At 41.8% G+C, this 12,844-nt stretch overlaps 1 protein-coding gene across 1 annotated transcript in view; it reads right to left on the bottom strand.

The window, feature by feature from the left end:
• Positions 1 to 320: 320 nt before the first annotated feature.
• Positions 321 to 12,844, bottom strand: part of SEC24D (SEC24 homolog D, COPII coat complex component) — a 124,195-nt gene continuing 111,671 nt past the window's right edge. The window contains exons 19-24 of the mRNA XM_056803832.1: positions 11,342 to 11,480; positions 9,866 to 9,984; positions 7,438 to 7,617; positions 6,003 to 6,194; positions 5,190 to 5,279; positions 321 to 2,308 (exon numbers count right to left, since the gene is read on the bottom strand). Of these exons, the coding sequence (XP_056659810.1) occupies positions 2,168 to 2,308; positions 5,190 to 5,279; positions 6,003 to 6,194; positions 7,438 to 7,617; positions 9,866 to 9,984; positions 11,342 to 11,480 (861 nt within the window). The 3' untranslated portion in view covers positions 321 to 2,167. The remainder of the gene's footprint in view (positions 2,309 to 5,189; positions 5,280 to 6,002; positions 6,195 to 7,437; positions 7,618 to 9,865; positions 9,985 to 11,341; positions 11,481 to 12,844) is intronic.

The raw sequence follows: 12,844 nt of genomic DNA on the forward strand, positions 1-12,844 counted from the left end.
AGATAAAAGAATATTACATTTGGAATCAAAAAGATCTGTATTCAAGTCCCACTTCTCCATAATAGCCATAGTCTTTGGGCATCAATGCCTTATTCAGTCTTTATGATCCTTCATTTGTGTATCCATAAAATGGGAATAATCCTATTTCTTATTTCAAGGAGTTGTTATGAGAACCAAATGAGATGATAACGTGAAAGTATGTCAAAAGGACAGTTGTAATTTTCAGTTAAGTAAGCAGAGATGTTAATCCAGGGACCTAGAAGATCAAAGAACAGGAAAATAAATACAGAAAAGTTTTTTCACCAAAAAAAGGGCACAAACATGATGAAAATGTTTTAATAAAATTCATTTCATTTCATTTTGGTTATGTTTTAAACTGCTGGTAAAAATCCTTAGGTTTTAGTACATAATGAATTGCACTTAACACAACAAATGTTTTTCTCTCCTTAGTTAATCAAGTACCTGTTAAGGCTTATTCTCTGTGGCTGGCTTGAGTTGGGATGGGTTACCACAAGGAGGAAGCTGCCTTGTGTTAGGGTGGTAGAGAGGCAGCCCGTGTTCCTGTTAACATCAGCCACAGCACCCCAAAACAGGAAGGCAGTGCAGATGCCTGAGGTGTTACAAGGGCTGCAGTCCAGGAAAAAGTAGGAGATGTTATCATCAAAGGAGTAACTGAAGGCAACTTGATTCTCCTTCTGGAGTTTGGAGAAAATGTTTTCAGAAGATCTTAATGATTAAAATCAAGTCCCTTCAGCACAAGATGTGCAATGGAAGTTTAAATGGTTCTCCATGGAATGTAGGATAGGCTCAATTTGTGACTGCTCCCTCAGGGCTAGCAGAGCTCCATCCACATTATCTGGGAGGCAGGTTGGTAGAGGTCTCTCATCCACATGTATCCAATAAACATGAGTGGGGTGAAGAGAGCCAGTTAATGTAGAATTCTGGCTCCAACTGGGGCAGAGGGGGCAGTTAGGTTCCAAGAGAGTAAATGCTGGATTAAAAATGGTAGGCCTGGGGGGGAATGGGTGGAGTAACAAACCTTATTGTTAATAATGAGGGTTTTTTTGGCTTTGTGATGGATTTTTAAAAAATTGTTGATAGAATTTAAGAAAAACAACGTTTTAAAGAAGAGTTTGTTTTCATTATAGACCCTTACTGCTCTGAAAGAAATGACTAGCACATTCTTTCATGATAAGTCTGCCCATCCAAATAACTTTTTGTTCCTTTCTTTGCCTTTTCTTTTGCTCTGTGATTTCATCGGTTGAGGCAGTTCCAGGGAGAAAGTTCCTCTACTAGTGCTGGTCTGCACCTTCTTAATTACCTAAGTCTTGGTCACACACAGCTAGTCCAGAGCCAGCTCTATTCACTTTGCCAGGCTGCTGCTCTCTTGCTTGTTTTCTAAATCCCAAGGTGTATTTAACTTTGAGAAAATGCTTAATCTTGCCTATATTTGATGGATAAGACTCATGAAGTGATTCATCTCTATCAGTTAAGATCTCTTTACATACAGGTAGAAACTTTCAAAATTGTACAAAGAACCAGTAAGAACATTGACAAATTCTGGACAAAATAAGGAATGGGGAGAAAAGTTCGACTTGCAATATGAAATTCTGAAAAGTTGCTGAATGGATGCAAGATTCTTTACAAGAGTCTAAGCTATGTAAATGTTTGCCACTGAATGGATAAAATGAGTTTGAAATGGAAAAATAAGTCTTTTTACAAAATTAAGTACCATATAAAAATGAAGGTGGTTTCTTCCTATATCATCAGTGGGAAAGGCACCAGAGACTCCTCTCCCTCCATACATCTATACATCTTTATAATTTATAGGAATAGAGAAGAAAAGAAAGAATTGAGAATGAGTCCTGTAAACTCTGCCTCATGAAATGCATAGACTTGGACAGTTTTTTAAAATTTGCCATCAGAAATAGGGTCTTTCCTTATATTTCAGGACTGACCAGCTCGTCCATCTTCGGCTGGATACCTGATTACGGTTCTGTAGACTGCTAGATAGAGAAGATGAGCAATGTAGGTTCAGACATCAGAAACTGTACAGAAAGGAAGCCTTGAGGAAAGCCCAATGCAAAGCATCCTTCAGGACAGTGATCAAGGGAAATCATCCCCTTGGAGAAAGGAAAATGCCAAAGGATGAAGAGGCCAGTTTCTTTTAGCTCAGCAGCTGGCAGATCTCTTTGTGGACGCAGCAAAGGAAATCCACATAAGATGCTCCTCCATAAAGACCTTTGTCTTCCACAAGGAACTGTCGGAAAGCTATCTCTGGTTGCTCGCGCTGCTTCACGATCGTGAGCTGAAAAAAGAAATGTCCTGTCAGAGGGCTTGGGCACAGTGTTTGTAAGCTCAAAAATAATCCCTCCTCCTGGAAAGGGTGACTAGAGTTTCAAAAATGGTAAGCCTGAACTGGGGGACATGCTGGCTTAATTTTATTGCCACACATGCAGGAGAGACAGAAAGGCCTAATTGCCTGTGAAGCCTAGAAAACAGATGAGCCTACAGAGGTGGAAGTCATTACACTAGAATTTCAACTTCTAGACCTGTTCTTACTACCCCCATTTTCGTGGCTTATAACTTTTTTTCTTTCCTGTTCTAACCTGTGCGTTTTTTTCCCAAACATGGAAGGGCAATCATTATGAGAACTGGTATCAAAAAAAGGTCTTGCTATTCTAACAAGATGAAATCAAATAGGAAGGAAACAAGTCTTTATTTTTTCTATTTTATATCAATTTTTTAATTCCTTTTTTTGTCATTTATTACTTTTTTTTTAACATTCTGAGAGTTCCAGATTCTCTCCATCCCTTGAGCCCCTAACTCACCTACCAAGAAAGCAATCAGCTTGATATCTATCACACATCTGAAGTCATGAAAAACTTATTTCTACATTTGCCATGTTGCCAAAAAAAGGGGGAAAAAGCAATTACAATAAAGTGAAAAAATGTGCAGATTGCACTCAAGAGAGTTCATCAGTCCTTTCTCTGGAGTTGGATGGTATTTTTCATAATGAGTGTAGATTTATGTTGGTTCGCTATTCATCAGAATAGCCAAGTCTTTTACAGTTTGTTCATCATTAGAATATTGCTCAGGATCTGCTTCCTCTATCCCTTCTTATCCTGCTCCTACCATAAAAAAGGGAGGGACACTCCACTGGTGGTGGAGTGGGGGACTGATCTAACTAGAGAATGTTTTGGTTGGACCACTTCAGCACAACAGTGCATTCCTCTGTTTCCACCTTTCTGCTGGCATTTGTCAGTTTCTCTTTCTGTCAGATAGCCATTCTGGTACATGAGATGTTACCTCAGAGTTGTTTTAATTTGCATTTCTATAGTAGTGATTTGGCACATTTCCCCGTATGACCTGATAGCTTTGAGTTCTAAAAACCACCAGTTCATTTGCTTTGGCCATTCATCAATTGGGAATGGCTTTTGTTTTTTTTATCAGTTGGGCTCAGTCTCATATATATATGAAATTGAGCCTTTATCACGTAAAAAATTTCCCCCTTGTTTCTTGCTTTAATTCAAATTTTTTGCTGCAGTGGTTTTGCATGTGCAAAACTTAAAATTTCATGTAATCAAAATTATCCATTTTACCTCCCATGATTCTCTGGTCATAAATTCTTCCCTTATTCATAGATCTGAAAGGAAAATCTTTCCATACTTCCCTAATTTGCTTATAATATCATTCTTCTGTCTAAATTGTGTACCCAGTTTGATCTTATTGTGACATATGATGTCGGGCTATGCTTAGTTTCTGCTAGACCCCTTTCCTGTTTTCCCAGCAGTTTTGGTCAGAGTGATTTTGTCAGTGATTTCTAGTGATTCTAAAGGCTTTGATCTTTGGGAAATAAGCATTTATGGAACATCTACCATGTGCCAAGTATTCTGTTAAGTGCTTTATTATTTGATTTGTGAGGTAGGTGCTGTTATTGCCCTTATCTTACAGATGAGGAAACTGAGGTTAAGAGATTGGCCCCGGGTCACAAGTAGTAAATGCCTATGATCAAACTCAAATTTAGGTCTTCTTGACTGCAGACCTAACACTAGTCATTCCCCCACCAAGCTGCCTCTGAATTAGGTTTAATCAACTACCCAAGGACAAGAGGGAGCAGAAAGGGCTTGATGGCATTTCCTCTACAACCCCTTCCAAAACCTCAAGACTAATTAACTGGGGGGTTGATAGAAACCAAATGTGATATGGAGAGCAATGGAGCTCATGGACCATTAGCCCCCCTTAATAAGAGGGTAAACACCACAAATAACTGAAAAATGAATGTAACGTTACAAACAAGTCTGGCCCTAAGGAAGAGACAGAACAGGACCTTTGCAGATGAAGGACCTTTGAGTATGGAATATTGTATACAGTATATATTTTCCACTATTTGTTGGTTTTGCTGAATTTTTAATAATCCCCCTCTTATTTTTAAAAAAATATTCCTTATAAGAAATGTCTCTCTGAGAAGGGAAGGGGGAGGAACATGGAGGGGTGGGGTGGAATATCAAGAAAAATTAGTTTAAAAAATAAATTTGGTATCTAGAGCAATGGACGGGACAGTTCAGCTCTGCTGTTTGTACTACATTTGAGGAAACTGACAAATGGGAGTCTCCAGGATACTGGGACACTTAAAAGTGTGGATCCACTGAATAAAGAAGTCAGAGTGGGCACTGCAGGAAGTGAGAGAGTAGGCCTGAGCCTTGGTGGCTTGATTATGGAAAAGTCTTTCTTTTTCAGGTGTGTTAACTTAGTTTGTTCCAAGACCATGAAAAACATGTACTTGATTGTACCACAGTCTCTCTTCTGTTTGCACTTAGATGATGACAGGTAGGTAGTTGGAGAGACTTGGAAAAAAATTTTTTTTAATTATAAATAATGATTTCTTCCAAAGACCACATTCTAAAAGTGCAGAAGCTATGTTAAATGCCCATAATTCCTCTCCCATTTTCTCACAGTGGAAAGAAAAACCAGAAACCAATAAAAAACAAATATTGCAGAATTACAAAGAACAAACTTGGCCTGGTAAAGAGTTAGGAGAAGATGTTTTTGCAGAGGGAAAGATTGCAGTCCCCCGATGTAGAACACTACAAATATTGTCAGGGTTTTTGATGTTTTGATTGGTTTGCTGATTAGTAAACTTTTGCTCAAAAGTTATATTTCAATAATGAAGAAGTCTGATCACTTACTTTCATTGAATACGGCTTCTTCTGTTGGATGTTACTCATGATCAGTCTGAGTTTCTGAGAGTATGGACTTCCCACCTCAGGCAGTGATGTCTGCATGGAGAGAATTCAAATTTAAGGTTCGAGAGAGCTCACTTGAAAGGATTGTGTTTCTACCTAGTTGGTCATGAAACTGGATGGATCAGACTTCTGAAATGGATAAATACATTGTTCATTTTATTTAAAACTCCTATATATTTTCACAATCTGCCGCTCTTACTCTCCATGGAAAGTGAGAATTATCTGTTGGGCGAAAAACCTAAATATAATCATCTCTAGCTTCCTTCAAGACTGCTGGGAAATGCTTTGAGAGGTTGGTGTGCCAAGTTGACATCATTGCAGTAAGGCATTTAAAGGAGGGGATGCTAGCCAGAGAGTCAATGGTAGCCTAGATGGGGTGGAAGGTAGGTGTGTGTGTGTGTGGGGGGGGGGGTATTGCTCTCTTTACCAATGTAGATGGGCACACTTCTTCAGTTTGTAGTCTAAGAATTTCCAGGGTCATTAAGAGGAGTCTGGTCTGGGTTCAGAACTTGAGTCTACACCCTCCTCACTCTGAGGCCAAATCTTTAGCCATTCCATACTGTGAAGCTCCCACTTCAACAACATCAGACTTGATAAAGGCCTTAGCCTAAATATTGCAATCTATTTCTTACACTATGGGTGATACTGGTTTTTTCCTTTCTATAATCCATAGAACACTGAAAGGGTTTTTATTTTGAATTCACCTGACCCTTTCCCCTCATTCCATACCATACCCCAAAGGAAAAAGAAACTCACTACATCTGTGTTGATATGTGTAAAGGAGGGCACGTTAAATATTCCTTGAATCAGCTCTGGTGGCGAGCTTCCTCCCAGCCAGAGGAACATCCTGAGCCCATTAGCCAGTAAGAAGACTCCTCCTTCAGAAAGACGTTCCTCAGAGCAGCGAATAGCAGCTGGGAGAATTTCACTCTTGATATCCATGGTGTGCTGTGGAGATAAAGCAGTCTTGGAACAACGGCTCTGCAAATTGTGGGACTCCAGCCCCCTTTATACAATTAAAAAACGATTGAAGCCCCTCCCTCAAAAAGATTTATTTTTATTTATCAGTCTATATGCTGCATCCAAATGTCTTCTTAGTATTATTGTGAAAGTAGTTTGACCTTGGAAATCCTCAGAAAGCATCTCAGGGACCCCCAGGGGAAGCCTGGACCACACTTTGAGAACCAATGATCCAAAAGATACGTGAGCATAACCAGCTTTATATCCTCATGAAATAGTGAGCTCATCTGTTCTTGGAAGTATTCGGGCTAGGTCACTGGCTTGAACCCATGATCCAACCCTCCAAATACAAAATTCTAGGATTGTGAATGAATCTCTCCTTCAGTCATTCTCGATTGAGCCCACCTAGGCTAATCCTCCAAGTCTGAACAGTACTCGAGTGCCTTACTATGGTTTTTGTTGTTCTACTTATCCCAAGATCAAGTACAATCTGTGCCACGGGGAGACCTCGTTTCAAGGGTATCACTCTCATTGGGCCATGAATGGCCCTTCAGGATGCTTGTCTTATACAGGCTGATTTCCTACCTGCTCTGTGGTCTTCGCACCCACATGGTGGCAAATGCCCATTACACACTTTTGCACATGTGTGAGGTTACTGAACAACGACTGGACTTCTTCAACCTGTCTGTGGAACTTTAAACCTAATGTAAAGCTTCCTTCGAAGCCTGATCATCCAGGAGCCACCTCCTACAGCGGACGTTTCCTGATATCCCCCTCCTAGTATTAGAACTGCCTCATCCTTGAAATGCCTTTGAATAACGTTGTATTTACTTTTGTGTGTGCAGGTTGTGTCCCCCTTTGCTGCCCTAAGAAAATGTGAGCTGGGGCTTTGTCTCTGAACCCCCAGTGCCTAGCACAGAGTAGATAGATCCTTGGTGAATGTTTGTTCAGCTAAGCTGCGTACTTTGGTTGAGGAGTTCTAACTCAGTGAAGGAAATTTGGAATTATTATTCAAGAAAATGAAATCCGAAATATCCGGCATCACCCGGCTTCCTTATCTCCCATCCCTCAACTTTGTGAGCACGTCATCATGCCCGAGCCTCTCTCCAAATGCCAAAATGTGCTTGGCAGGGCCTGTGACCCTGACTTGCTTCTGTAGATGCATGCAACTCAGAAGTGGTCTGGAAAGGGCAGCCAACACCATTCCTTTCTGCCAGTGCGGCGTACTCACTATTGGTATAAGCTGTGGGTAGAAAAAGAGCTGAGTGTCTGCCACAGACATCGCCATGACCAGCTGCCGCTGGTATGCTCGTTCATCCATCGAGATCTCTGGTCTGCTCAGTAGCACACAGTTTTTTAGCAGACTGTTCATATACACTGGGAACACCTTCATGGCATCGGGCAGGATGAGCTGAAAAGAGAAGGGGATTGTTTGATGGCCTTTCCTGACCTTGGAAAAGGCAGCTAGAGTGCTGGACAGGAAGCAGGGAAGACTCATCCTCTCGAGTTCAGATCCGGGCTGCCCATACCTGAATGCCCTGATTTCGTCTGAGGTCAAATCTGTCCTCAGAGGCAAGTTTTCTCTTCTGTAAAATGAGCTGGAGAAGGACATGGCAAACCACTCTAGTATTCTTGCCAAGAAGACCCCAAATGGGGCCATGAAGCGTGGGACATGACTGAGAACAACTGAGCAATAATAACCAGACCTTGGGATGGGGCTGGACCTGATGGCTTCTTAAGGCCCTATCCAGAGCTGAACCTTGTAACCCCTAATGCCTTATTCTGTCAAGGCAAATGCATTGTGGAGTATCTGCTATTCATTCTAGGCTCCTGCCCTTGCTCTGGGTTTGGGAAGCATTAACTATTGTCCAGGTCTTAACCTGTGATAGAAATTTTGGCCAACAGAAACCCAAACTTGTATTTTGCCTCATAGGCAGATCTAAAGATAAGATGAGACAGAAGGAAGGAAAACACTTATGAAGCACCTATTGGGTACCAGGCCCTGTACTAAGAGCTTTACAATTTTTTCTCATTTAATCCTTATAACTTCTCTGGATGTAGATGCTATTATTGCCCGCATTTTGTCATTGAGAAAACTGAGGCAAACAGGGTTAAGTGACTTGCTCAAAGTCACACAGCTAGTATCTGAAGTCAGATTTGAACTCATGTTTTTGATGCCAGACACTGCTTTATTTGCTGTCCCACCGGGCTGCTTAGGGGGCATGGATTCCCTTTTCTGGAGACAAGGGATTCAGATCTGGGAACTGGAGAATGAAGCTGTTAGAACAAAGTAAGGAGGTTTTTAAATTTTTTTTTTTTATTAAACCCTCACCTTCCATCTTGGAGTCAATACTGTGTATTGGTTCCAAGGCAGAAGAATGTTAAGGGTAGGCAATGGGGGTAAAGTGACTTGCCCAGGGTCACACAGCTAGGAAGTGTCTGAGGCCAGATTTGAACCCAGGACCTCCCATCTCTAGGCCTGGCTCTCAATCCACTGAGCCAGCCAGCTGCCCCCCAAAGTATGGAGTTTTTGACAAAATATTGAGTTTACCTAACACTCTTAGACAGTGGTGAATGAGTAAGGTCAAAAGGGTGTCATTTCTTTCTGGGAAAACAGTATTCTCTGGGTTTGAAAAGAGAAGCAGTAAACCAATAACAACACTGCTGGGTCACAAGATCAGAGATAAAGGAAAAGAACCTGCCATCACCAAAATATTTTTAGCAGCTCTCTTTTTAGTGGAAAAGAATCCGAAAACAATCCCTTGGGGAATGGACAAAGAAGTCATAGTATATGGTTGTAATGGAATAGTATTGTATCATAAGAAATAATGAATGGGTTTAATTCAGAAAAACCTGGAGAGATTTATATGAACTGATGCAAAGTGAACTGAGCAGAACCAGGAGAACATTGTACCCAGTAACAGAAATAGGATAGAACCATCAATTGTGAAGGACTAAATAAGCCATTCGCAGCAAAGCTAGTCTCCAAGGTGAACCACAAGGGACTCATAATGAAAATGCCATCTCTAACCAAAGTTGGAGTCCGAGTGTGGATCAAAGCATGCCATCTTCCACTTTATTTCCTTCGTGAGGTTTCTATTGTGCATGTGGTGTGTGTCTTCTATCAAGATATGAGCAACGTGGAAATATGTTTTGCATGAAAGCACTGGTATAACCTGTACCAGACTGTTGACTGTCTCAGGGAACTGGAGTGGAAAGGAGGGAGAGAAAATCTGAATCCTAAAATGTCAGAAAACAATTGTCAAAAATTGTTTCTACGTGTAACTGAAAAATAAAGATATAAACGGGATAACCAAGTCTCTGCAAAAAGGAGTTGGAGGGTGGGGGGAGAGGGAAAGTGATTTGATTGGAAGCCTTGCCCATGGATGGGGCAAGTCCTGGGGCCACCCTCAGATATTTTCATGGGCTATGGGGCTGACTGCCCACTGAGTCTATCATGCTCACCAGCATCATTTGGTGGGTTATATGTTTTGTGAAACTGCATCAGGTCTATGATGTAAACCTTAAAGACACGTCTCACAATGAAACCTCTCCTCCTACACCTCTGTTTTGGGTTGTGTAAGGCTAAGTGCTTTATGGGTGATTGAACAGACAAACGTTCAGCCTCTGGACCCAGAGTGGGCCAGGGGCCTCCTCACCTGGCTCACAGCTGAGGGATTGGCACAGTTCTTGCGGTAACACGCCAACATGTGAGCAGTCTGATGCACCAGGATGTCCCGGACTGTCTTCAGGGGCTGTGTGAGAACCGCTGAGAAGGCTACGAATAAAGCAAAGAGAGAAGAGCTTGAGAGAAGAGCTCTCAACGGCAGAGAAAACACCCTAGAGCTTTTAGACGTAGCTTGCCCAGCTTGAGGTAAAAGGACCAGCATCCTGTAATCCCTGAACTCCCTCTTCCTCATCCTCATTTCCTTAAGAGGAGAGATGATAAGGGAGCCCTGGCCCTGGTAACTGGATCCCTGGATGGTCCCAAATCGTTAACAACAACAAACCAGGGATGGTTTTAGCACATTGGTAGAAGATGAAATGGCAATGTTTAACTACGATGATGGGGATGACAGGATGGACACCTGAGCTCCAGCTCCACCCAACTCCTCATCCAGTGCCTCCTGGTGGTATCTGGTGACGTTGGGCTTTGGAAGCTAGTGCTCGGAAACATTGCTTCCGATGGGTTCTCTTGAGCTACACAGGTGCCTGATCACTACATATTCTGTCTCAGGTCTGGACTCCCGAACTCGGAGGTGGCTCAATGCCCTTTATTGGACGATGGGGGAACCCGAGGCCCCAAAAGATTAGGTCACTTGCTCAGGGTTTTATGGCTTTTAAGCACCTGAGAGAAGACTAAGAGGCATGTCTTCCTGACTCAAGCCCCATGCTGTAGCCTAGGCAGCTGTCAAAGCAGAGCCTCCTATCAGTTCAAAGGATCATAGATTTTAGAGCTAGGACCCCTAGAGGCAATCCAACCTCCTCATTATTTTTTAGACCTTTATCTTTTACACCTTGGTGTCAGTTCTAGGGCAGAAGAACAGCAAGGGGCTAGGCAGCTGCAGTTAAGTGACTTGTCCAGGGTCATAGGAAGTGTGTGATGCCAGATTTGAACCCAAGTCCTCCTGATTCCAGGCCTGGCACTCTATCCACCAGACTACTTAGTTCTCCCTAAGCCCCCCCTCCCCCATTTTACAGTTAAAGAACGAGGCACAGAGAGGACCAGTGATTTGCCCATGTTCACAGCTGCTAAGTGAATGAAATGGGATTTGACTTCAAGCCAAATGGCCTCTAATGCCCTTTCACTCGGGCTACCTTTCCAACGACTTCATTATTATTAATTTTTTTTTCATATGAAGAAATTTGTAGATGGACCATCTCAAAAAGGAGACTGGAGAAAGAAAATCCCCAACCAGGCAATGAAAAAGAAAGGGGAGTCCCATGCTCCACAGGCCCACTGGCCACCCAGTGTCATGGAAGGCCCAGATCCATCTGCCTCCACTGAGATAGGCTGGTCCCTTTTAACTTTAGAGTATTTGCACCCAAGTGTAATATTCTCAGAAAAAGGTACCTTTCAACCACTCAAATACCTCCTGAGCCCCGATATCCCCCTTGGGGGAGACAGGTTTTACCTGATTTGGCAAAGAAGTTGATGAGGGCATCTGTCTCGCAGCTCTTATAAAGGTCAGCTAACTGGCTGCTGCAGTTCAGGCCAATGTTGTGAATCCTTAGTCTCCTCTGGCCACTGATGGTTGTGTAAAGTACTGCACACTGAGTTAAGGGAAAAGCCACAGTCTTAGCTTGGTAGTCCACAGGTCCTTCATTTATTTGTTAGTTCATTCATTCATTCATTCATTCATTCATTCATCCATCCATTCATTCATTCACCTTTATTTACTGTGCACAGTGAAAGACTATATTGCCTTTCCTAATTAGATATAAGCTCCTTGAGAGGGCTGGGAGCCTCCATTTTCTTTGTCCCCTCAGAGCTCAGATCCAACATAGCAAGTGCTACTAAATGCTATTCAATTCTATTCCAGTCCCATCAAAAGTATGTCTTTGCACGGCTGGGCTCACAGAGTACCTAGGTTTGCTTGGCATCCTTTATTCCCAACTCAGTTTTATTACTCCAGCCAAAGGACTTTACCTAACAATTTATATTTATTTTGTATATAGACATAGTGTTAGAAGGGATTAACTCCTCCTAGAGGAAAAGCAATTAGCAAATTATTTACTTTCTGTGAGAAAGTTCTTCTATTAGAAAGAATCAACTTCCTGAAATAAGGGAAGAACAATTAGCAAATTGTTTACTTGCAGTTAAGCTTTGTGGATTTAACATCTCTGGGGAGGTACTCCTTCCTCACTAGATCTCTTAGAATTTCTATTTTCCTCTAAGACTAAGATCAGGGGCCCCCTTCTACAAGAAGCTTTTTCTAATTCCCTTGATGGTGTCTCTCACCTCAAATGAATACTCGTTATATTTCTGAGGATAATGGAAATGTGTAGAAGCCAATATATTTGGGCTCACAAAAGCTGATCGTTAAATGTGTGAGCATTTACCCCATCAAAATCAGCGAGCACTATAAATCAGAATATCATCATTTTGTTGACTTTGGAGACTTAAGAAAGTCACAGAGAAACTGTCAATAATGCAAAATTAAACTTCAAAGTATATTGTGCACACATCCTCCCCTCCCAAAAGCAGGTTGTTAAAACATTGACCAGCATATCCCTAGTTGTAGAGAATGTAAATTCTTGAGTTTAGGGGCTGCTTTCTTTTTAGTCTGTAACCTCAGTCACAGAAAGCATTTCATAAATAGTTATTGAATGGAATTTAGTTGAATTAACGCAGCTGATAGAACTCCTTAGGCTTCTCCTAAAAAGATCATACTTCTATGCTTAGCACAGTGCCTGCTGTGCATAGTAGGGCCAATATAAGTGTTTATTCCCTTCACTTCCCCTTGTTCCCCTACTTTGAAGAAGGCAGTCTGCCTATGAAAGCTTGGAGTGAATGTGAGAGAACCAGATTTAGGAAAAAGACTTCCATCAGAGAAGCAATTTAATTAAGCACCTATCATATTCCATGTTCTCAGAGTTCCCCCATAGGAAGCAGAGGGGAGCTTCTGGGAAGAAAA

The sequence above is a fragment of the Monodelphis domestica genome, chromosome 6 (genome assembly GCF_027887165.1).
Source record: "Monodelphis domestica isolate mMonDom1 chromosome 6, mMonDom1.pri, whole genome shotgun sequence".
In the NCBI taxonomy this organism is placed as follows: Eukaryota; Metazoa; Chordata; class Mammalia; order Didelphimorphia; family Didelphidae; genus Monodelphis; species Monodelphis domestica.